The 26,661-nt window shown below is 42.4% G+C and overlaps 1 protein-coding gene across 1 annotated transcript in view; it reads left to right on the top strand.

The window, feature by feature from the left end:
- LOC140721199 (uncharacterized) overlaps window positions 1-23,334 on the top strand; it is a 104,716-nt gene extending 81,382 nt beyond the window's left edge. Inside the window, exons 13-16 of the mRNA XM_073036059.1 lie at window positions 953-1,045; window positions 4,156-4,251; window positions 21,171-21,217; window positions 21,701-23,334. Of these exons, the coding sequence (XP_072892160.1) occupies window positions 953-1,045; window positions 4,156-4,251; window positions 21,171-21,217; window positions 21,701-21,778 (314 nt within the window). The 3' untranslated portion in view covers window positions 21,779-23,334. The remainder of the gene's footprint in view (window positions 1-952; window positions 1,046-4,155; window positions 4,252-21,170; window positions 21,218-21,700) is intronic.
- Window positions 23,335-26,661: the final 3,327 nt, after the last annotated feature.

The following is a 26,661-nucleotide window of genomic DNA, read 5'->3' as shown; positions in this document are numbered from 1 at the left end:
GATCTGATAATACCCACTCCTTAGGTCCAGCACACTGAACCATTTTGCTCCACTCAGGCAGGCCAGAGCATCTCGATCCGTGGGACAGTATATTGGTCAGGGACTGTACGTCAGTTCAGTGTCCAATAGTCAACACATTTGTACCTTGACACATGAGGACTCCTTGATAATTCCAGCTTCCTTCAGATTCAGCAGATACTGAAATGTGCACAGTGTTGGAGATCGTATCTTCCAAATTCTGGGTGTGTCCCTTACTCACGGCGCCAACTCCTCATTTCCGATCATCGGTAGAACTTCCCATCCTGGACTCCTTTGAATCACGCCTTCACATCGGATCGAATCCTACGGCTGCCTTTCCCGATCCTCTCCTCTCTCCATCTCCCACCAAAAGACCAAGAACAACACCAGTGTCCGTCACAAATGTCCCTCCGCCCAGATTTCTCCAGAATCTTCTCCCAATTCCACCATCCTGATTGGCTGACTGGTAGGACCATGTCAATTGCAGCACTGGATCACTGGGATAATACGACTGAGCTTATTTACAGTGGGGTCTTGTCTCATTGGCTCAGTGTGTACACAGAGAGACTGCAGTCTTCCTGCCATTTCCATCTTCACGGCCTGAGGATAATGGATACCCAGGTTTTACAATATTTTTCCAGAACTAACGACAAGGTCTTTAGTCTCTCCGGGGATCTGCACACACTGACAGTGGAGTGAACTCTCTGAACCTCCCTCACTGCATTGCTCTGACACCTGGTCCTTTTCCAACCTGGTGGGATTGTCTCATGTTTAGGACATTCATTATCACAGCCAACCTGACCAATCCCAGTCCATGTCTGTTATCTGGAACACTTGTCCACTGAAACATATGTAGAACTGTTTGTGTTGATCGGTTTTGAAACAGTTTGAAACAGTTCTAATGTTGTTGTTCATTTCTCCCTGTGGACTCTAGAAGACAAGCAGTGGTGGTGGCGCCTGAATATTTGTAACGTTGTGGCTCTTGTCTTCATCCTCATTGCCCTCATTTGCTGGATTGTGTCTAAAGGTATGTGCACAAATATTCTTAAATTACATTAAAATGGTCGCTATGTTACTCAGTGCAGGAATGGAATGAGTATCTCAGTCAGTACATTGTGAACTGCTTTATATGGAACACCAGCACCTGCAGTCCTCAGCCCCACAGTCTACAGCTGGGGACTGGGAGACCTGCTGGAGGTTTGACCCAATATAGACACTGTAGGTTATACAGGGTGTGTCCGGACTTCCAGAAGCTGCTTGATAAACTCCCAAAGGTGAACCTGATGGAACTGAAAGCATACTACTGACCAGAGTGGAGAATTGATGGTGGTGAATCTGTTGTGACTGCAACTTTTCATCAGGTTGAGTCCAGTGATGGGATTTTAAACAGTCACAAACAAGTTTCCAATGACATTGTAACAGGGCAGCAATAAATCACAGAAAGTTGGTGCAAATGGGGAATGTGGGTCTTTAGACCCAGAGTACCGGAGTACAGGGGAATAGGAGTTGTGCTACAGACATCAAAGCTCTGGTGAAACCACGTCTGCAGATCTGGGCCCCACGTCACAGGAAGGACGTATTGGTCTTTGAGGGAGGACAGAGGGAATTTACTGGAATGTTAAATTACATGCAGAGATTACAGAAACCATGGTGCACTAGACAGTTAAGGAGTGAAATAATTACAGTTTCAGGATGTGAACAGTGACTGACAGGTTGATTAGAAACTGTTTCTGCTAGTCAAGGTGTTCAGGATTTGGAAACTTCAGTACACCCAACCAGCCCAACAACAACCATTGACTCTGCTAGTGTTGTTTTGTTCCCCTTCACCCAGCTCCTTCAGCTGACTCTGCTGATATCCATTTCAGTGAGGTGTGGATTTCCCAGAGCTTCATCTGGACCCTGGGATACTAATCCTAGTCCCCACCCCACAAATATCAGTCACTTTATCCATGTGAAGTTGTCTCACAGGTCCCCCTTGGTCCTTTTGAACAGCTCAGGCTCTCAATCACCTGCTCCTGTTCCAGGTCTGTGATCATGTGCTGACCACGAGAGCCTTCTGAGTGTGTGTCACTGTCCAGCTACCACCAGTAAATGGAGAGTCAATCTCACCAATCACCATCTCCGTGGCTTGTAAATGCCTGTCACTGGGTTACAGCACAATAATGACCAGATAGTAATGATATCAGGTATCAGGTGAAGACAGGGAGGCAGTTTATTGTCACTGGGTCAGTATCCTGGAGTCCATACCAGTGTTACCATGAGAACAGCAGAGGTTCCTGAGGGAGACTCACCCTCACCATCTGAGGACAAGCAGATGTGGATCTGGTCTGACAGATCGAGATAATATGGCCGGTATAAGAGGGTGGAGACAGAAGGTGCAGATCAAACTCTGGATCCAGGTGAGGAGGGATAATGGTCAGATATAGGAGGGGAGAGTGGGGTTCACACCAGAACGGGAAGGTGACGGGTGGATCCAGGTGAGGAGGGATAATGGTCAGATATAGGAGGGGAGAGTGGGGTTCACACCAGAACGGGAAGGTGACGGGTGGATCCAGGTGAGGAGGGATAATGGTCAGATATAGGAGGGGAGAGTGGGGTTCACACCAGAACGGGAAGGTGATGGGTGGATCCAGGTGAGGAGGGATAATGGTCAGATATAGGAGGGGAGAGTGGGGTTCACACCAGAACGGGAAGGTGATGGGTGGATCCAGGTGAGGAGGGATAATGGTCAGATATAGGAGGGGAGAGTGGGGTTCACACCAGAACGGGAAGGTGATGGGTGGATCCAGGTGAGGAGGGATAATGGTCAGATATAGGAGGGGAGACTGGGGTTCACACCAGAACGGGAAGGTGATGGGTGGATCCAGGTGAGGAGGGATAATGGTCAGATATAGGAGGGGAGAGTGGGGTTCACACCAGAACGGGAAGGTGATGGGTGGATCCAGGTGAGGAGGGATAATGGTCAGATATAGGAGGGGAGAGTGGGGTTCACACCAGAACAGGAAGGTGACGGGTGGATCCAGGTGAGGAGGGATAATGGTCAGATATAGGAGGGGAGAGTGGGGTTCACACCAGAACGGGAAGGTGATGGGTGGATCCAGGTGAGGAGGGATAATGGTCAGATATAGGAGGGGAGAGTGGGGTTCACACCAGAACGGGAAGGTGATGGGTGGATCCAGGTGAGGAGGGATAATGGTCAGATATAGGAGGGGAGAGTGGGGTTCACACCAGAACAGGAAGGTGACGGGTGGATCCAGGTGAGGAGGGATAATGGTCAGATATAGGAGGGGAGAGTGGGGTTCACACCAGAACGGGAAGGTGACGGGTGGAGATGACAAAGGGCTGAAGGTGTTTGAATCTGTTCAGAGGGAAAAGTGGAAAATGGAATAAATGGAATGGGGAGGAGGGCAGATGGAGAGGAGTGGGAGAGGGGAACCATTCGGGGTGGTGTGTGTATGTAATGGGCAGATGGGGACGGTAGAGAAGGGGAAAGAGTTATCTGACTGATGGAGAATGAGGAGAGAGGGAAGGACTATCAGGGTTGGGGGAGGAGAAAGAATGTAGTGTTAGCATTTGCCTTTTGCAGTGTAATTAGTGCTGACTGTGTAGCTGTTATCAATGACATAACCTTGGATCTTGGTGTGTGGGGAATTTTACAGGTTTCACATGTTTACCTCTTTCTAGGAATTAGTTTTGTGTTTGCATTTAATAAATTAAATACATTTAAATGAACGAAAGAAAATCTGCAGATGCTGGGAATCCAAGCAACACACACAAAATGCTGGAGGAACTCAGCAGGCCAGGCAGCATCTATGGAAAAGTGTAGAGTTGATATTTCTGTTCAGCAGTCTTTTCAATTTGATTGTTTGTCTGTCTTTATTTGTGTGTAGTTATTCATTGTCTTTATTGTATTTCTCTATTCTACTGTGACTTCCTGCAAGAAAGTGAATCGTAAGTTAGTAAATGGTGACACATTCATATTTTGATAATAAATTTACTTTGTCCTATGATTAACTTGTTGCTTTGTCTCATAAATGCCATTGGACATATGACTGTGTTAAATGTACGTTTAAACTGGGAGTGGGTGTGGAGAATCAGTGTGAATTTACTCAGTGGGTTCACTTCTGTGCATTTCAGATCAAAGCTGCAAGATCAACGTTCCACTCTGGATCATATTGACTGTATCAGGGATCACGGTTGTGATAGTATTATCCAGATTCTTTCCAGTTTGCAGTAAGTATCAAAATCAAAATTTTTTCTAAAGAACTCAATCACTGTGAAAACTTTCCCCTGGTCTCACCATCACTTAAGCTTTTAAAGGGAGCAGTTGAGGGGAAATCTCCAGCACATTATCAAATCTGTCCTAGCTGACTGCTGTCAGTCGGGAACAGTTCTGGCTCAGATTTTGCTAGATTCTGTTGGAGGTTCTGCACAGAGGTGCTGGGGTCTCTGAGTAGGTGAGCTGCTGGGGTTTGGGACTCCTGCTGGAGTGTGGAAGTCCAGAACTTTCAATTTGAGTTCAAGTGATTTCCATCTGTGCCTGCATGGAAATTATTGGAGAGAATTCAAGTCATGGGAGTTGTGTATGATTGGAGAGATCAGGATCTGATTATGGATTGTCAGTAAGACCCAGAGTCAGGAAAACCGTATCTCTGTAATCTGAGGAGATGGCAAAGAAGATTGCTGGAGACAATGTGAAAGATGTTCTCCATGTGGACTTCAGTAAGTCATTTGACACGGTCCCACATGAGAGGCTGATCCAGAAGCCTAACACACCTGGGATCCAAGGTAATCCAGCTAAATGGATCCAAAATCAGCTTGGTGACAGAAGGCAGAGGTCGTGTTGGAAGAATGTTTTTTTCTGATTTGAAGTCTGCACCTACTTGTGTACAGTAGTGAATGGTTCCAGGACTTCTGCACTTTGTGATATATATTAATGACTTAGTTGTGAGTGTAGGAGGTATGATTAGTAAGTTTACAAATGAATGAAAATTGGTGGTGAGGAAAATTGTCCAAGTCTGCAGTAGGATATGGATCAGATGGAAAGTTGGGTAGAGCATTAGCAACTGGAACTTAATTCCAACAAGTACAAGGTAAATTTTGCAGAGCTGAAATAGGACATGGACATCTGCTGTACATGGTAGAAATGTTCAACAGAGAGACTGAGGATCCCAAGTTCATAGTAAGACACACAAATTGCTGGAGGAACTCTGCAGGTCAGGCAGCAACTATGAAAATTAATAAACAATCAATGTCTTGGGCTGAGACCTTTAATCAGGACTGGAAAGAAGGGGGAAGAAGCCAGAAAAGGGAAGGGGGAAGTGGAAGGAGAATGAGCCAGAAGGTGATATAAAAAGCCAGGTGGGTGTAGGAGGGGGATGAAGGAAGTTACTGGGAGGTGCTACATAGAAAAGGCAAAGGGCTGGAGAAGGAATATGATAAGAGAAGAGAGTGGAATGTGTAAGAAACATAGAAAACCTACAGCACAATACAGGCCCTTTGGCCCACAAATCTTTGCCAAACGTATCCTTACCTTAGAACTACCTAGGCTTACAAATAGCCCTTTATTTTCCTGAGCTCCATGTGCCTATCCAGGAGTATCTTAAAAGACGCTATCATTTCAGCCTCCACCACCACCACTGGCAGCCCATTCCACACACTCACTACTCTCTGCATAAAAAAAAACTTACCCCCAACATCTCCTGTGTACCTTCTTCCAAGAACCTTAAAACTATGCCCTCTTGTGCTAGCCATTTCAGCTCTGGGGAAAAAAGCCTCTGACTATCCACATGATGAATGCCTCTCATTATCTTGTACACCTCTATCCGGTCACCTCTCATCCTCCATTGTTCCATTGAGAAAAGGCCGAGTTCACTCAACCTATTCTCATAAGGCATGCTCCCCAATCCAGGCAACATCCTCGTAAATCTCCTCTGTTCCCTTTCTATGGTTTTCACATTCTTCCTGTAGTGAGACAACCAGAGCACGGTACTCCAAGCGGGGTCTTACCAGGGTCCTATATAGCTGCAACATTACCTCTCAGCTCTTCAACTCAATCCCACAACTGATGAAGGCCAATACACCATATGCCTTCTTAATCACAGAGTCAACCTGCCTAGCAGCTTTGAGTGTCCTTTGGACTCTGTCCCCAAGATCCCACTGATCCTCCACACTGCCAAGAGTCTTGCCATTAATACTACATTCTGCCATCATATTTGACCTACCAAAATGAACCACCTCACACTTATCTGGGTTGAACTCCATCTCCAAAAAGGGAGAGGAGGGGTAATAGGCAGGTGAGGAGAGGAGGGTACAGTGGCAAATAGAAGATGGAATGGGACGGAGAATACTTACTGGAAGTTGAAATCAATATTCATGCCATCAAGTTGGAGGCCACCAGATGGAATATGAGGTGTTGCTCCTCCAACCTGAGAGTTGCCTCATCTTGGCAGTAGAGGAGACCATGGACTGACAAGTCAGAAGGGAGACTGGAATTGAATGGTTGGTCACCAGGATGGCGGATGGAGCAGAGAATGATGCGCTGGATGCAGAGTCCCGTGGGTGGTAGGTGAGGACAAGAGGAACTCGGTCAGTGTTAAGGATACAGAGTCCCGTGGGTGGTAGGTGAAGACAAGAGGAACTCGGTCAGTGTTAAGGATACAGAGTCCTGTGGGTGGGAGGTGAAGACAAGAGGAACTCGGTCAGTGTTAAGGATACTGAGTCCCGTGGGTGGGAAGTGAAGACAAGAGGAACTCGGTCAATGTTAAGGATACAGAGTCCCGTGGGTGGGAGGTGAAGACAAGAGGAACTCGGTCAGTGTTAAGGATACTGAGTCCCGTGGGTGGGAGGTGAAGACAAGAGGAACTCGGTCAGTGTTAAGGATACAGAGTCCCGTGGGTGGGAGGTGAAGACAAGAGGAACTCGGTCAGTGTTAAGGATACAGAGTCCCGTGGGTGGGAGGTGAGGACAAGAGGAACTCGGTCAGTGTTAAGGATACAGAATCCCGTGGGTGGTAGGTGAGGACAAGAGGAACTCGGTCAGTGTAAGGATACAGAGTCCCGTGGGTGGTAGGTGAAGACAAGAGGAACTCGGTCAGTGTTAAGGCACTGAGATGATGTTTGGAGGGCAGATGCCTGCGAAGTGGAGGAGATGCTACTGAGGGAAGCGTCAATTGTGGAGGAAGGGAAACCCTGTTCCTTGAAGAAGTAGGACATATCTGATTTCCCAGAAAAGAAAGCCTCACCCTGGAAGCAGATGGGATGGACATAAAGGAACTGATAGAGGGAATGGCATTTTTACAGGAGACATGTTGGGAGGAAGTACAGTGGAGATGGCTGTGGGATTCTGTAGGTTTACAAAAGATAATAAATTGACAGGTTATTCCCAGACATGGAGACAACGAGATCAAGAAAGGAGAAAGAGAGATGTGTCACAAATGGACCAAGTGAATTTAAGGGCAGGGTGGAAGTTGGACCAGAGTTCCAAGTTCACAGATCTCTAAGAAGGAACATTGGTTGACAGTGTGGAGAAGAACATACATGGCATGCTGATCTTTATAATTTGGGACACCAAGCAAGGTCGGAAATAGAAAGACAGGCCGGATGAATTCATGGCTGAGGTGCTGGAGCAGGGGGAGAGGTTCAGTTTCTTGGGATTTCTTCTGGGGATGGAAGCAACCTGTACAAGAGGGACAGGTTACACTCGAACCACAGAGGGGCCAATATCCTCGCAAGAACGTTAGGGGGTGGGATGGAACTCTGAACAGGAGCAACACATGGGATAAAGCAGTAATTTGCAAGAGCAAGTTTTATTTTCAGGATAGCCAGGGTATCAGGATAAAGGGAAGGAAAAGAATACTCAGTCAAACTGCATTTAATTCACAGCATGAGGATGAAGATGTAACATGAGTGAACTCAGAGTGTGGATTGGCTCTGTGGACTGGGATGTTACAGCCATAACAGAAACATGGCTGAGAGGGGCAGGATTGGCAGCTCAATGCTCCAGAATACAGATGCTACAGCCATGACAGTAGATAGAGGATTGGGAAGTTTTTAAAAACCTAGAGAGGGCAACTAAAAAAATTAATTAGAAGGGAAAAGATGAAATATGAATGCAAACTAGCAAATAATATCAAAGTGGATAGTAAAAGTGTTTTCAAGTTTGTTAAAAATAAAAGAGAGATGAGATTGGATATAGGACCGCCAGAAGATGAGGCAGGAGAAATAATAACAGGAGACAAAGTGATGGCTGATGAACTAAATGGGTGTTTTGCATCAGTCTTCACTGTGGAAGACACTAGCAGTATGCCTGATGTTGTAGTGTGTGAAGGAAGAAAAGTGGGTGCAGTTACTATTACAAGAGAGAAGCTGCTCAAAAAGCTGAGAGACCTAAATGTACATAAATCTACATAACCCAGATGAACTAGGGTTCTGAAAGATATAGTGTTAGAGATTGTGGTGGCATTAGAAATTATCTTTCAAAAACCATTGGACTCTCGGATGGTGCCAGAGGACTGGAAAATTGCAAATGTCACTCCACTCTTTGAGAACGGAGGAAGGCAGCAGAAAGGAAATGATAAACCAGTTAGCCTGACCTAAGTGATTGGGAAGATGTTGGAGTCAATTGTTAAGAATGAGGTGATGGAGTACTTGGTGACACAGGACAAGATAGGACAAAGTCAGCATGGTTTCCTTCAGGGAAAATCCTGCCTGACGAGCCTGTTGGAATTCTTTGAGGAGCTTACAAGTAGGATTGATAAAGTGAATGCTGTGGAAGTTGTATCTTTGGACTTTCAGAAGGCCTTCGACAAGGTGCCACACATGAGGCTGCTCACCAAGTTAAGAGCCCGTGGTATTACAGGAAAGGTACTAACATGGGTAGAATGTTGACTGATTGGTAGGAGGCAGTGAGTGGGAATAAAAAAATACTTTCCTGGTTGGCTGCCAGTGACTAGTGGTGTTCCGCAGGTGTCGGTTTTGGGACCACTTCTTTTTATGCTGTATATAAATTATTTAGGAGATGGAATAGACGGCTTTGTTGCCAAGTTTGCAGATGATATGAAGATTGGTGGAGAGGCAAGTAGTTTTGAGGCAACGGGTAGAATGCAGAAGGACTTAGACAAATTAGGAGAATGGGCAAGAAAGTGGCAAATGAAATACAATGTTGGAAAAGGCATGGTCATGCACTTTGGTAGTAGAAATAAAATGTGCGGACTCTTTTCTAAATGGGGAGAAAATCCCAAAATCTGAGATGCAAAGGGACTGGGGAGTCCTCATGCAGAACACTCTAAAAGTTAACTTGCAGTTCGAGTTGGCGGTGAGGAAGGCAAATGCCATGTTAGCATTCATTTCAAGAGGTCTAGTATACAAGAGCAAGGACGTGATGCTGAGGCTTTATAAAGCACTGCTGAGACCTCAACTTGAGTATTATGAACAGTTTTGGGCCTTTCATCTTAGAAAAGATGTGCTGGCATTAGAGAGGATCCAGATGACGTTCACAAGGATGATTCCAGGAATGAAGGGGTTATCACAGAAGGAATGTGTGATGGCTCCAGGTCTGTACTCACTGGAATTCAGAAGGATGAGGGGGGATCTCACTGAAACCTTTCAAATGTTGGAAGGCCTAGACAGAGTATTTGTGGAAAGGATGTTTCCCATGTTGGGAGAGTCTAAGATGAGGGCACAGCATCAGGATAGAGGGGCGCCCTTTCAAAACAGAGATGCGGAGAAATTTCTTTATTCACAGGGTGGTGAATTTGTGGAATCTGTTGTCACATGTAGCTGTGGGGCCAGGTCGTTTGGTGAATTTAAGGCAGAGATTGATAGTTTCTTGATTGAACATGACATCAAATGGGAACTACGGTTGAGGAGGAGTGAAAAAAAGGATCAGCCATGATTGAATGGTGGAGTAGATTCGATGGGCCAGATGTCCTAATTGTCCTCCAATGTTTTATGGTCTTATGGACAGAGCTACAGATAAATGAGGAGGAGATGTTGCCTTTTTATCAGGGAGGACATAGCATCAGTGATTAGAGATGACATCCTTGCAGGTTTGTTCAGTGAAGCCGTATGGATAGAACATCATTTCAAACTCCTGGGAGTGCACATCACATACACCCTCTCATGGTCCCAGAACACATCCTACACGGCAGGAAAGCTCACTAATGCCTCATTTTTCCGAGGAATCAGAGAGCTGGACTTTGCACATCCATACTCACGTCATTCCACAGATGCACAGTAGAGGGCAGCCTAACAAGCTGCATCACTGCTTGGTACGGAAACTGCACTGCGGTGAACAGGAAGCTCCACAATGGAGAGTTAAAACTGACCAACCCATCACTGGACCCAGCCTACCTGCCATCAATGACATATCGTATGTAGAGTATGGTGTGAGAAAAGGATCAGTAACATCATGAAGGATCACACACACCCTGCTCATGGACTGTTTGTCCAACTCCCATCAGAGAGGAGGCTGCTTAGCATTCACAGCAAAACACACAAAATGCTGGAGGAACTCAGCAGGTCAGGCAGCAACTATGGAGATGAATGAACAGTCGGCATTTCGGACTGAGAGCTTTCTTCTGGGTTGAGAAGAAAGGAGGAAGATGCCAGAATAAGAAAGTGAGGTAGGAGGAAGGGACAGAGGCTAGCTCGAAGGTGATAATTGAAGCCGGGTCAGTGGGAATGATAAAGAGCAAGGAAGAAGGAATCTTATAGTAGAGGAAAGTGGACCATAGGAGAAAGGGAAGGAGGAAGGGACCCAGGGAGAAGTGATCAGCAGGTGAGAAGATAAAAGGCCAGAGTGAAGAGGGGAGGGGAGGGAAAAAAATTACCAGAAGAGGAAATTGATATTCATGCCATTAGATTGGAGGCTACCCAGATATAAAATCGTCCTTCCTCACTAATCCCCTTCCCAGCACTTAACACTGCAAGCAGCCTAATGGCTACACCTGCCCATTCACCCCCTCCCTCACCTCCATTCCTTCCAGTGAGGCAACACTACACCTGCCCATTCACCTCCTCCCTCACCTCCATTCCTTCCAGTGAGGCAACACTACACCTGCCCATTCACCTCCTCCCTCACCTCCATTCCTTCCAGTGAGGCAACACTACACCTGCCCATTCACCTCCTCCCTCGCCTCCATTCCTTCCAGTGAGGCAACACTACACCTGCCCATTCACCCCCTCCCTCGCCTCCATTCCTTCCAGTGAGGCAACACTACACCTGCCCATTCACCTCCTCCCTCACCTCCATTCCTTCCAGTGAGGTAACACTACACCTGCCCATCCACCTCCTCCCTCACCTCCATTCCCTCCAGTGAGGCAACACTACACCTGCCCATTCACCTCCTCCCTCACCTCCATTCCCTCCAGTGAGGCAACACTACACCTGCCCATTCACCTCTATTCCCTCCAGTGAGGCAACACTACACCTGCCCATTCACCCCCTCCCTCGCCTCCATTCCTTCCAGTGAGGCAACACTACACCTGCCCATTCACCTCCTCCCTCACCTCCATTCCTTCCAGTGAGGTAACACTACACCTGCCCATCCACCTCCTCCCTCACCTCCATTCCCTCCAGTGAGGCAACACTACACCTGCCCATTCACCTCCTCCCTCACCTCCATTCCCTCCAGTGAGGCAACACTACACCTGCCCATTCACCTCTATTCCCTCCAGTGAGGCAACACTACACCTGCCCATTCACCTCCATTCCTTCCAGTGAGGAAACACTTCACCTGTCAATCTGCTGGATTTGTCTATTGTGTCCTGTGCTCTCGATGAAGCCTCCTTTACATCAGTGAGACCCGTTGTAAATTGGGGGATCCCTTCGTTGAGCACCTCTGCTCCATCCAACTAAAGCGGAAATTCCCAGTGGCCAAACATTTTAATTCTCATTCCCATTTCCAATCCGATGTGTCAGTCCATGGCCTCTTCTTGTGTCAAGGTGAGGCCACCCTCAGGGTGGAGGAGCAACACGTTTTATTCTGACTGGGTAGCCTCCAAACTGATGGCAGGAATATCAATTTCTCCTTCAGTTATTTTTAACCCTCTCCATCCTCTTTTTCTATTTGCCCCGGGGTCCCCTCCTCCTTCCCTTTCTCCTGTGGTCCATTCTCCTCTCCTATCAGATTACTTCTTCTCCGGCCCTTTACCTTTCCTGCCCACCTGGCTTCACCTGTCAACTTCCAGCTTCTCTCCTTCCCCTCCCCCCATCTTTTTATTCCGGCATCTTCCCCCTTTTCTCAGTCCTGAAGGAGGCTCTAAGCACGAAACATTGACTGTTTATTAATTTCCAAAGACGCTGAGTTCCTCCAGTGTGTGTTGTGTTGTTTTGAACTTTCAGAATCTGCAGATTTTCTCATATTTATGTAGCACCCACTCCAGGAACACCAGACTCAAAAACAGTTACTTTCCCCAAGCAGTGAGGCTGATCAACACCTCCACTCGCTAACTCCACCACTACTTTATTATTTCCCATCACTGACATTATGTACAGTCCCGGGTCACTTTATGGACATACCATCAATCTATGCATGTAAGCTGTCTTAAGAATCTATATTTATATTGTGAATTTTATTATTAATAATATGTTCTTAATGTTTTTTTTTGGTGCTGCATTGGATCCAGAGTAACAATCATTTTGTTCTCCTTACACTTGTGAATATGAAATGACATTGAGCAATCTCTCATCTTTGAAAAGTTTCCTGAGTAGAGAGACCTAGACAGAGGGTGCAGTACTGGACCTCCTCTTGGAGAATGAGGGAGGGATAGTTATTGAGGGGGCAGTCAGGGAGCACTTTGGTACTGGTGACCACAGTTCTTGTAGTTTTAAGATGGTGGTGGAAAAGCAAGCAGAGGTCCATAAGTTAGGGTCAAAAACTCAGCTGGGCTAATTTTGTGGGAATTCAGCAGAATCAAATAGGATATTAAATTGGATTATGTGTATTTTTATATGGATAAATTCTCAGGGCATGACTGAGTATATCATCAGACTGTATGGGAGGTGAGAGAAGAAATTGTGGAAGCTGTTGGAGATATTTGCTTCATTTTTAGCCACTGGTGAAATTCCCAAAGACTGGAAAGCGGCTAGTGTCATTCCATTTTTTAACAAGAGTAATGAGGAGAAGCCAGGGAATTACTTGAAGAAGTAACTAAAAATGTAGATGAGAGTAGGGCAGTGGATGTTGTCAACTTTGACCTTTGCAAAGCGTTCTTTCTTTCTTTTTCAATTTTTTATTATTATTATTAATAATATCAACATAGGATTAATACATAGTTAATGGGACTACAAACATACAATTTTCAACTGAACATGAAAGAATACATAAGCAATAGTTACAATTTAAATAAGACTTCCCAAATCATGGAAGATATAAGTAACATATAAACAAAGCAAACCTAGGTATATCATAATATATATTAAAAACAGAAAAGAGAAAAAGAAAAAAAAATATGCAAGAAAAACTAATCTAACAATCTAATAACTAATAAGGAAAAAACAAAAAAGAAAAAAGGGGAAAAAATGAAAAAGGGCTGTTTATAATATCTAACAAAAATACAAAATCATCAGTGTCATCAACTCCGATCCTCTCAACATATGTAAAATCAAAACTGGAAAAACAAATAGGCTTGGAACAGGGTCACACTACATCATATGAAAATATTGAATAAATGGTCTCCATATCTTTTCAAATTTAATAGAAGAATCTTCTAATTTTTTCTAAATTTAGACATAACAGTTTGAGAAAACCAATGAAATACAGTAGGAGGATTAATTTCTTTCCAATTCAACAAAATAGATCTTCTAGCCATTAATGTAAGAAATGCAATCATTCGACAAGCAGAAGAGGATAAATGGACTGAGTCCATCATTGGTAAACCAAAAATTGCAGTAATAGGATGAGGTTGTAAATCAATGTTCAATACCGTGGAAATAATATCAAAAATGTCTTTCCAATATTTTTTCAAAAGCGGACAAGACCAAAACATGCGAATGACATCTGTCACAAATAGGATTTATATAGGAATAAAAATAAGCCAATTTATCCTTGGACATATGAGCCCTATGTACAACTTTAAACTGTATTAATGAATGTTTAGCACATATAGATGATGAATTAACAAATTGAAGAATTTTATCCCAATTCTCAATAGGGATAGTAAGGTTAAGTTCTCTTTCCCAATCATTTTTAATCTTATAGAAGGGCTCTGAATGTATTTTCATAATTATATTGTAGAGTTTTGATATTAGCCCTTTCTGAGAAGGATTTAGTTCAAACAAATTCTCCAAAATACCTGAAGACACAAGATTTGGAAAGGTAGGAAGTACAGTATTTAAGAAATTCCTAATCTGTAAATATCTAAAAAAAATGAAATCTAGGCAAATTATATTTATTAGATAATTGTTCAAAAGACATAAAACAATTATCCAAAAATAATTCAGAAAATCGTAGTAATCCTTTAGTCTTCCAAGCTGAATAAGCTTGGTCTATAATAGAAGGATAAAAAAAAGCAATTGGATACAATAGGAATATTTAAAACAAACTGAGTCAACCCAAAAAAATTCCGAAATTGAAACCATATACGTAAAGTATGTTTAACTATCGGATTGTCAATTCATTTCTGCAATTTAGAAAGAGCAAAGGGAAGAGAAGACCCTAAAATAGAACCCAATGAAACTCCTTGTACAGATTTAATTTCCAGGTTCACCCAATGAGGGCTAAAAGATAAATCCCAATCCTTTAACCAACATATCAAATATCGGATATTGACTGCCCAATAATAAAATCTAAAATTAGGCAATGTCAATCCACCTTCCTTCCTTGCCTTCTGTAAATATTTTTTACCTAATCTAGGATTTTTATTCTGCCATATACATGAAGAAATTTTTGAATCAACATTAGCAAAAAAAGATTTCGGAATAAAAATTGGTACCACTTGAAATATATGTAAAAACTTGGGTAAAATAACCATCTTAATAGCATTAATCTGACCTATCAGAGATAAAGATACTGGTGACCATTTAATAAACAAACATTTAATCTGATCGATTAGGGGTAAAAAATTAACCTTAAATAAGTCCTTATAATTTTTTGTGATTTTAATCCCCAAGTAAATAAAAGAGTCATTAACTAATTTAAAAGGTAAATTTCCATAAATTGGAACCTGTCTATTTAAAGGAAACAATTCACTCTTATTAAGATTTAATTTATACCCGGAAAAATTACTAAATTGAGCCAATAATGATATAACTGCAGGAATGGATTTCTCAGGATCAAAAATAAATAATAATAAATCATCTGCATATAATGATAGCTTACGTATATCTGTCCCACGATTAATGCCAAAAATGTTCTGTGATTCTCTGATAGCAATTGCCAAGGGTTCTAAAGCAATATCAAATAATAATGGACTAAGAGGACAGCCTTGTCTAGTACCCCGAAATAAACGAAAAAAGGGAGATTTTTGATTGTTAGTAAGCACCGAGGCTACTGGAGTATGATATATCAGTTTAATCCAGGAAATGAATGTCGGACTAAAATTAAACTTCTCAAGCACAGTAAATAAGTATGGCCATTCAACTCTATCATATGCTTTCTCCACATCTAATGAAGTGCTATGTGAAAGAGTATAAACAATATTCAATAATCTCCTAACATTGAAAAAAGAATAGAGATTTTTAATAAAACCAGTTTGATCTTCCGAGATAATTTGAGGTACTACCTTCTCCAGCCTGAATGCCAGTAACTTGGAAAAGATCTTGGAATCTACATTCAATAAGGATATTGGTCTATAGGATGCACAGTCAGTAGGGTCTTTATCTTTCTTCAATATTAAAGAAATGGAAGCTCTATAAAAAGATTGTGGCAGATTACCCAATCTAATTGCTTCTTCAAAAACCCTGCATAACCAAGGAGAAATAGTAGAGGAAAAACATTTAAAAAATTCTACTGTATACCCATCTGGACCTGGTGCTTTCCCAGAATTCATAGAGGAAATAACCCCTTTAATTTCTGCATCCGTAATAGGAGTTTCTAATATTGAAAGATCATCTGATGATAATTTTGGAAAATTCTATTTCCCAAGAAAATCACCCATGGTATTATAATCATGTGGGAATTCAGAATGATACAGGGAGGTATAAAAATCTTGAAAAGATTTGTTTATCTCATCATGGTTAACTGTCAGATCCCCATTCTGCTGACAAATCTTAGTAATTTGGCGTTTAACCAAAGCATTCTTCAATTGACTAGCTAACAGTTTACCCAATTTATCACTATGTATATAAAAATCAGATCTGGTTTTCATTAATTGATTTTCAATCGAAGGAACATAATAAACTATGTTCCATTTGAAGTTCAACCCTTTGTTTGTAAAGCTCCTTACTAGGAGCAGTCGAATATTTCTTGTCAATCTCTTTAATTTTATCAACCAATAAAAGAGTTTCCTTCTTAATGCGTTTTCTCAAACCAACGGAGTAGGAGATAATCTGTCCACGTATATATGCTTTAAAAGTGTCCCAAAGTGTTCTGCAAGAAATATCATCCGTGGAATTAGTTGAAAAGAAGAAATCGATTTGTTCCTTCATGAATTTAATAAAATCCAGATCTTGCAGTAAGGTAGAATCAAATCACCATCGTCTAGCACTAGAAGCTGTATCCGTAAATTTAATAGAAAGTTTTAATGGAGCATGGTCAGAGATGGCTATAATATCATAATTACAACCAATTACGGATGGAATAAAACAAGAGTCAATAAAAAAGTAATCAATTCTCGAGTAAGAATGATAAGCATGTGAGAAAAAATGAAAACTTTGTCCTTAGAATGCCAAAATCTCCAAATATCAAAAATTCCATTATCAGTCAAAAAAGAGTTAATATAAGTGGCTGACTTATTAGGTAAAGTTTGAGTAGATATAGATCTGTCCAACAAAGGATTTAAACAACAATTAAAGTCACCACCCATTATTAACCTATATTCATTTAGATTAGGTAGAGAAGTAAATAAGGACTTAAAAAAATCGGGATAATCCACATTTGGAGCATAAACATTAACCATAGCAAACTTTTTGTTAAAAAGTAACCCAGTAATTAACAAAAATCTACCATTTGGATCCGAAAAAATATCGTGTTGGACAAATGCAATAGAGGAGTCAATAAAAATTGAAACTCCCTTTACTTTAGCATTCGAATTCGAAAGGTACTGTTGAACCCTCCAATTCCTAAAAAAAACGATGATTATCCTCTTTCCTCACATGAGTTTCTTGTACAAAAATAATATGTGCATTCAGTCTTTGGAATACTTTGAAAATCTTTTTCCGTTTAATCGAATGGTTTAAGCCATTAGTATTCCAAGAGACAGAATTAATGCCATTAGGCTTTACAATTCAACCGCCAGGACTTAAGAACTTTTTTTTTAAAGCTATTATTAATGCTTTTTGAGTTAGTGATTTATTTTTACTGAGTTAAGTATTGTATGTAATTAGTTTTTGCTACAACAAGTGTATGGGACATTGGAAAAAAGGTTGAATTTCCCCATGGGGATGAATAAAGTATCTATCTATCTATCTATCTATCTAATGGTCTGAGCTATATTTCTGAAATCAACCCTTTGGTATATAAAGGGTTAACCAAATTATGAACTCATGCACCAGGAAGAGGAACAAAAATAAGGGGCGGACCCGGAAGTGACAACATCACGGACATTTTAGTAGTTTAAAATCAGCCCAAATGAAGAAACTAAAAAAAAACTAATGTAAGTAACATAAGATTTAGAAAAAAAAACACCTCCCACCCAAGAGGAGAAAGCTCCTCTCCAGCCAGGAGAAGGCTGAGAAGAAAGAGAAATGAAACTAAATCTACCCCCATATCAGCAGAAGGCAACTCTGTATATAAAGGAAAAAAAAAGATCCACCCAAACTCTAAAGAAATAATGATCACTATACTAAAACTAAACTTCTTAATATAATTGCTAGTAAAAAAAACAAAAATATAATCACTAGTAACTTATAAATCGGGTTAAAACCCAAACAAACCAAAAAAAAATTTAAACTGTGATAAGAAATGCATTATAGGAAGATGAGAGAAAAAAAAGGCGAAATCAAAAATATTTTCGAGAAGAAACTGCCATCTTAGTAAAAAAAAATTCACCTTCGAAGGATTAATAATAATGACCAAAGATAAAGTACAGTGATTGAAGTAAGTAAAATTAAAAAATTAGTACGTCAAAAAAAAAACTTTAACTAGAGTATAAAATATAGAGTAAACCTACACCAATAGCCAGAAACAAAATCTGGTTTTGGAAACAAAAACCATCTTGCAACAATCAAAATCACTCATTTATTAGAGATGAGAATCCACAACAGTAGGGAAGTTCTCATTCAGAAAGCTTCTCGCTTCAGATGTAGAAAGGAAAACACGCCGTGATGCATTGGGAGGTGAGATTCTGAGCTTCGCAGGGTATAAGAGCGCAGGTTTTAGATTTTTCTCATAACATTCGGACATCAGAGGTTTAAAAAGAAGCCTTGCCTTCATTACCTCTGGACTAAAACCCTCCACTAATCAAAAATCGAATTCTTGGAATTTGACCATCCCTACACGCCGAGCCACACGAATATGTTGCTCTTTAACATGCACATAGTGAAATCGGACAATTACAACCGTTGGTTTAGCTGAAGCACTTGGTGATCGACACATAATTCTGTGAGCGCGATCAAGTAACGGAGGACTGTCTGGGAATACAGAAGGGAACGCATCCTTTAAAAGTTGAGCAAAATACTTCGAGGGGTCCCCTTGTTCAATACCTTCCGGGAGACCAAGTATGCATAAGTTCTGTCTTCTGGACCGATTCTTAAAGTCGACATTCTTGGCTTTAAGTGTTTCCACCTGTTTAATCATTGAAGATAATTTCTGCTCCAGTTTTTCAATTATCAAGTCTCACTTCTGAGCGTCCTCTTACAAAGTTGCGATTAGAGCTTGCCGCTGGTTAACTACTGAATCAGTCTTATCCATATAATCCTGAAAAGCCTTTATATCTTATTTGAAAATTTGTCGTCGTTCTTCAAATTTTTCATTTAAAACCTCCAATAACATTTTATAAGTCAATTCAGTGCGCTTAGGATTGGTCTTTTTCTTCTTCCCGTTCCCGTTAGAATCTGTCCCAGGGTCTCGCCCTTTAGAGCTCAAAGCCATTTCTGTATTCATTTCTTCAAAATTCACAATAGACTCTTAAAGATAAGTCCAAAAAAGTAGCAAGAATCTTTTGGTTTAGGTAAAAGTAAGTTAAATAAGGGTGATCATAGGTTAAAAAAAGTAAAGGTTATGGAGCGAATCTGAAACAGTGCTCACTCCATGAGCGTCTCCTGCTGACGTCTGCAAAGCATTCAAGGTCCCACATGGCGGTTTAGTTCCCACGGAATCCAGGGAGAGCGATTTGGGTGAATTCAAAATGAGTTTTTAGGTAGAAATGTGTTTAAAGGTTGTTTCTGGGAATGGAGACCAGTGGTGTGCTCTATGGGTCAGTGTTGGGACCCTTGTTATTTGTTATTTACAGAATGATTTGGATGTGAATACACAAGGCTTGATCAGCAAATATGCAGACGACACAAAATGAGGAGATGTTGATGATTGTGAAGAAGGTTATCGTAGATTGCACAGTGATCTCGATCATTTGGGAAAGTGGCTGAGAAGTGGCAAATAGATTTCAAGTCAGTTAAGTATAAGGTATTGGATGTATTTTGGAAAATCAAACCAGTGTGGGACTGGTACTCTGAATGGTCAGGCACCAGGGAGTGTAATGGAACAGATAGACCTCGGAGTACAAGTACATCGTTCACTGAAAGTGGTGTCACAGGTAGACAGGGTGGTGAAAAGGGCATTTAGCATGCTGACCATCTTCAGTCGGGACATTGAGTAGAGGAGTTGGGACATTATGCTGCAGTTGTATAAGTCATTGGTAAGGCCACACTTGGAGTACTGTGTACAGTTTTGTTCAGCCTGTTGTAGGAAAGATGTAATCAAACTAAAACGAGTGCAGAAAAGATTTACAAGGATATTGCCAAGACTAGAGTTATAGGGAGAGGCTGGCCAGGCCAATCTTTATGGATTGGAACATGGGGGAATGAGGCCTTGTAGAAATGTTTAAAATAATGAGAAACATAGATAAGGTAGATGGAATCAGCCTTCCCCAGGGAGGGGGTGCCCAAAACATGAGGCAGAGATTTAGGGTGAGAGGTGAAAAATTTAATAGGGATCTGAGGAGCAAAATTTCACACAGAAGTTGATGAGTAGATGGAAGAGGAACCACTGCCAGAGGAAGTGGTTGTGGGAAGTACAATCTTTTCATGTGGGAAATACTTGGATCGGTACATTCAGGGACAGTGCTTGGAGGGATATGGGACAAATACAGTAAATTGTTCCGAGCTGGGAGAACAATGTGGTCAGCATGGACTGGTTGGGCTGAAGGGCCTGTACCCGTGCTGTATTCTCTATGATTCTACATTGCAACTTTACAAACACTGGATAGGCCACACTGGGAGTACTGTGTGTAGTTCTGGTCACAACACTACAGGAAGGATGTGGTTGCACTGGAGAGAGTGCAGAGGAGATTCACCAGGATGTTGCTGGATTGGAGGAGTTTGGTTCTGGGGAGAGATTGTATCGTCTGGGCTTGGTTTCCCTGGGGTGAAGGCAGCTGAGGAGTGACCTTTATAAGTATACAAGGTTGTGAAAGGCATAGATGGCGTAGAGAGTGAAAATCATTTCCCATGGTATGGTAGGGATATCAAAAACAACTTTTGGGTTTAAGGTGAGGAAGGAGTTTCGAGGGAGATCCGTGGTATTAGTTTTTTTTAAACATAGTGATTGACATCTGGAACACACAGAGGAGGCCATGTTATGTTTCATATTACAAGGAGGATTTAGAAAGGCATTTAAATAGACATGGTTTCGAAGGGTATGGACCTCATGTGGACAAATGGGATTGGTGTCGATGGGCAAAATACACAGCATGATGAGATGGGCCAAAGGGCCTGTGCTGGACAAATCTGTGACTCAGCTGTGAATAAATGGTCAGTTAAAATAGCAACAAATAATCTTCAACAATGTATATCATTCATGTAGAATTTTTAAGGGATTATTTCATTCATTACAGGCAGAAACAAAGGAACTAATGAGAACAACCATGCTGAAATAGAACAGGTATTTTGTTCATATAAATTCCTGCAGTTTTCTTGTGTTTAAACAGTTTGTAAATTCACTGTTATTTCTCCCTCTCTCAATTCACACATGTATAAACTCACTGGAATTTTCCTGCTGTATTTATAACACCACTCCTTCTCATTTATTGACACATGGGTCAGTGGGAATCATGACCTCTGTTACTGTCGATAATATCTGGTTAAATTTAATTTATGGACAGTATCCCTTAGTGTTTCATTACATTCTTGTTTGGACACTATTATGGATATTTACCATTTCTCCCAGTCTGTGTCTGGTTCTGCAGAAAGTGGTTGTATCCATCTGACCCCTTTGTAACATCAGTTATGTCCAATTAGTCACCTCTGCCTCTCCCTCGTCCCACTCCCCTACTCCAACTCTGCCCGTCACTCTGTCCCATCTTTATCTCAGTGAACAAGTGAAGATTTGTCATCATGTATAACAAACACGTTCTGTCCATTTTAGGATCGTGGAGAAATGCAGGAATTAGAAACTCTCAGCCCAGGTAATGAAGCTGAACCTGAAAATCATCCGGTCAGTTAGAAGGGACACAGCAGCCTTCAGTTCCAGAGGTGACTGTGAGGGCAGGTTCTGTGTCCCTGCTGTAGACTGGAGCCTGGAAAATCCTTCCCTCCAACAGTGGGGAACATGGTGCTCTGCAGCTGTAACTTGTCTCACCCTGAGTGAGAACAACACTGCACTCATTTCAGCTCTCAGCTTCCCGTGAGAAATTCAATCCTTGATAATCCGGCAAAATTCTCATTGGCACCGGAATCATCCTAAGGAACGATGAAAGAGGAGCCCAGAGGGGCTCGGTCCGCAAGACCTTATGGGTTTGTCTCTGATTTAGATCTCTGGAAGGTGCAATAACTACATAATATGTGCTTCAGAAGACAGTCCTGACTGCAATCTGGGACATCAAATGCAGGCTCCCACACACAGCTGAACTGCTTTGCCTGATGAAGACAACCACAATCAGGTTTATTGTCATTGTGTTATGAGATGAAATTTGTTGTTTTGTGACAAGATCACTGCCTCTCAGATTCCTCGCCTCGGGATCATTCATCGCTGATCTCTACCACATCTCACACTTTACTCCTTGCTGCTGCCTGGCTGGAGCCCTGGAGGGTCACCAAGGCCCCCTTGTACAACAAGCACCTCTTGTGGTTAATGTTCCCCACCAGAATGACAAGGTCTCTCTGAGTCCCTCTCCTTTCCCATCATTTCCAATCTGTTTGTGAAGCAGCAGCACTTCCTATTGCTTGTATTTGTTTGTGCCATCGAGGCTGACTTCCCCTGTCGTAGCAGAGAGGTGAAGTGCTGGCAGCTGAGAGAGATCAAACTGAACATCCCGATGTCACCATTTTCACTCTCAGCCATGGCTTTGCTCTCCCATCACGTCAGTGTTACAGGAGTTACCCTTTGTACCCTCGCAGGAGTCAGTTGGAACTGGAGTTCCCCTGTTCACCTGTTTACTGGAATCTGTGCAATGAAATCACCCGGCTACAGTTTCAGGACAATAATCCCCATTCATACACGGATCGTTAACCCTGAGTATAATAATGAGGCCAGCATCATCCAACTCGGAGTGACACATCAGTGATGAGCATTTTCTTCATCAATCTACAAACATCCAACTATCACTCCTGGGCCATCCTGAGAAGGGTCACAGAGTCACTCAGCACAGAAACAGGCCCTTCGGCCCACCAAGTCCATGCTGACCTTGTTGCCCATCTCCACTGATCCCATTTGCAATCTGTGGGATCTACATCAAATTTGTCATTTTCCTTTTTTTTTTAAACAAGTATTAAAACTGCTCTGGCTGTTACACTGATGTTGTCCTTAGAAATCCCATAAAGATTGTGATTTTCCCCAGTACCAATACCAGTTACAGCAGTTCCTCACAAAATCCCTCCCATTTCTGTACAGTGAGCAGTGAAACTGCAATAAAACTGAGTTTGAATGTTGTATTGGAGGGTGATTTTGGGATATTTTAATCCTATACTGTATGTACATGTGTACATTTGTATTTTAAACATGTTGCCTGATGCCTCCTTATGATCATTGCTGATTAAATAAACCACTTCTGTTTTGCTGTTGGTGATAATTCTTCAATGGGATCAGCCTAATTATGGGATAATTTACAATGTGTAATTAACCTCCCACCTTTGGACTGTGGGAGGACAGTGGAGCATCCGAGGAAACCCACACAGTCACAGGGAGTGTGTACGAACTCCTTACAGACAGTGGTGGGAATTGAACCTGGGTCGAACCCGATCACTGGTACCGTAAAGCGTTGTGCTAACCACTACACCATTGTGCCACCCCTTACACCTCAGTAACCTCCTGACAGAGGCAGTTCTGGCTTCATCAGCTCCAGACCACATCACAGACTTACTCCAAAGTCAGTCCAAGGAGCTGAATTTGAGACGGGAGACGAGAGTGACGGCCCTTGTCATCAAAACGACATTTCACTGAGTGGAATTGAGGAACCGTACAAAAGATAAGTCAGAGGGATATAACTACAGAAAATGCTAGAAACACTCAGCAGTTCAGGCAGCATCTGTGGAAAGAGAAACAGAATTAATGCTTCAGGTTGCGGATGTCAGAACTGGGAAGGATTGAAAACCGGTTGGTTTTAAATTACACGGAGGATAGAGGGGTCGGTAAAACAAAGGGTCAGAGTTCTCGTGGGGTACGTTGTAGATGAGGTCACTGGGTCTGTAATGAATGAAGTTATTAGGGAGGTGGAACATGAACAAAGGAACATAAAACTCTACAGTGAGGGAGAGGAGCACACACAAAGGGATGTAAAAGTTGTGAAATGCAGAGCTGTAGGAAATGCCCAGCAGGCCTGTTAATGGAGAGAGAAAAACTGAGTCAATGTTACAAATGGATGAGCTGCAGCAGAACTGACGGTTCTGAGAGAATTAGAGACAACAGGCTGTCTGATGTTGAATATCGAGTCTGGGGGGCTGCAGTGTGGTCAGGAGGAAGATTTTCATTTACAGTTGAGACAAAGTGAATTGAACCCTCTGGCTGGAACTGCACTTTACACAAAGAGAGGTGGGTGTGGTTGTTGGAGTTTAATCATCCCAGTCCCAGGATGTTGCAACAGGAGTCCCTCAGGGCAGTGTTCTACACCCGGCCATCTTTAGCTGTTCTGTCAATGACCTTCACACTGTCATCAGGTCAGTTCTGTCGGGCAATAAAGCAGTTTGTACCCACACATACAGAACCTTGGACCGTGCGGAGGCCAGGGATGGTAAGTAGGAAGTGCTGTTGGAGGGAGCCGTGAGGGATCGAATGGTGGAGTGTCTGTTGGTCAGGAAACCAATGTGATGAGAAAATAATAGTCCTCAGTAAAGTGAAACGTAATCTCCAGAACACTGACCCGTGCGCTGGGTCACAATGTGGGATATTTACCGTGAATGTCAGGTGCTGAAAAAGCCGAGGGTGAAGTGACTCTGTGACACTTGCTGTGAAGCCTCATGAGAATGGAGTGTGAGAGTGTAGCCTCTGGCGATGGGTTCAACTACTGAAGGGTTAACAAGCTGATTAAGGGCAAGTGGGAGAAGACCGGTTGGGAGAATTCACTAGTAGTTGAAGTTTGATTGAGTACTTGGGATGGGAGGTAATCTCGGTGATGAAAAGCCCCTCCAATGGTGAGATAATGTGTCCCTCAATGAGAGTGAACCCCCACTGGGATCATGTTTGTATCCTAGGGATCAGGGAATGGGTGTAATCCTAGTTCTGGACCATTTGCTTTACAGAGCTGATCTGTTGGTGAGTGAAAGACAGAGGCAGCTCGTGCGATCCGGGCAGAGGTAAGTTTCAGATCAAAGACTCTTCATCTGATGAGTATTTACAACATTTCTACTTTAGAATTCTGCTGACCGTGGCTTTATTTTAAACCCAAGAGATCTGAAAGAGGTACCATTATAGATTGTGGTGGCATTAGAAATGATCGTTCAAAAATCATTGGACTCTGGCATGGTCCCAAAGGACTGGAAAATTACAAAAATCACTCCACTCTTTAAAAAAGGAGGAAGGCAGCAGCAAGAAAATTATAGATCAGTTAGCCTGACCTCAGGGGTTGGGAATATTTTAGATTCAATTGTTAAGGATGAGGTGATGGAGTACTTGGTGACACAGGACAAGATAGGACAAAGTCAGCATTGTTTCCTTCAGGGAAAATCCTGCCTGACCATATAACCATATAACAATTATAGCACGGAAACAGGACATCTTGACTCTTCTAGTCCATGCTGAACACTTACTCTCACCTAATCCCACTGACCTGCACTCAACCCATAACCCTCCATTCCTTTCCTGTCCGTATACCTATCCAATTTGACTTTAAATGACAATACCGAACCTGCCTCGACCACTTCAACTGGAAGCTCATTCCACACAGCTACCACTCTCTGAGTAAAGAAATTTCCGCTCGTGTTACCGCTAAACTTTTGCCCCCTAAATCTCATATCCTCTTGTTTGAATCTCCCCTACTCTCAATGGAAAAATCCTATCCATATCAACTCTATCTATCCCCCTCATAATTTTAAATACCTCTATCAAGTACCCCCTCAACCTTCTACGCTCCAAAGAATAAAGACCTAACTTGTTCAACCTTTCCCTGTAACTTAGGTGTTGAAACCCAGGTAACATTCTAGTAAATCTTCTCTGTACTCTATTTCTTTGACATCTTTCCTATAATTCGGTGACCAGAACTGTACACAATACTCCAAATTCAGCCTCACCAATGCCTTGTACAATTTTAACATTACATCCCAACTCCTATACTCAATGCTCTGACTTATAAAGGCCAGCATACCAAAAGCTTTCTTCACCACCCTATCCACATGAGATTCCACCTTCAGGGAATTATGCACCATTATTCCTAGATCACTCTGTTCTACTGTATTCTTCAATGCCCTACCATTTACGATGTATGTCCTATTTGGATTATTCCTACCAAAATGCAGCAGCTCACATTTATCAGCATTAAACTCCATCTGCCATCGTTCAGCCCACTCTTCTAACTGGCCTAAATCTCTCAGTAAGCTCTGAAAACCTACTTCATTATTTACAACACCATCTACCTTAGTATCATCTGCACACTTACTAATCCAATTTACCACCCCATCATCCAGACCATTAATGTATATGACAAACAACATTGGACCCAGTACAGATCCCTGAGGCACACCACTAGTCACCGGCCTCCAACCTGACAAACAGTTATCCACCACTACTCTCTGGCATCTCCTATCCAGCCACTGTTGAATCCATTTTACTACTTCAATATTAATACCTAACGATTGAATTTTCCTAACTAACCTTCCGTGCGGAACCTTGTCAAAGGCCTTACTAAAGTCCATATAGACAACATCCACTGCTTTACCCTCATCAACGTTCCTCATAAA

Source organism: Hemitrygon akajei, chromosome 2 (genome assembly GCF_048418815.1).
Source record: "Hemitrygon akajei chromosome 2, sHemAka1.3, whole genome shotgun sequence".
Taxonomy (NCBI): domain Eukaryota; kingdom Metazoa; phylum Chordata; class Chondrichthyes; order Myliobatiformes; family Dasyatidae; genus Hemitrygon; species Hemitrygon akajei.
This window is presented reverse-complemented; position numbering and strand designations above follow the sequence as displayed.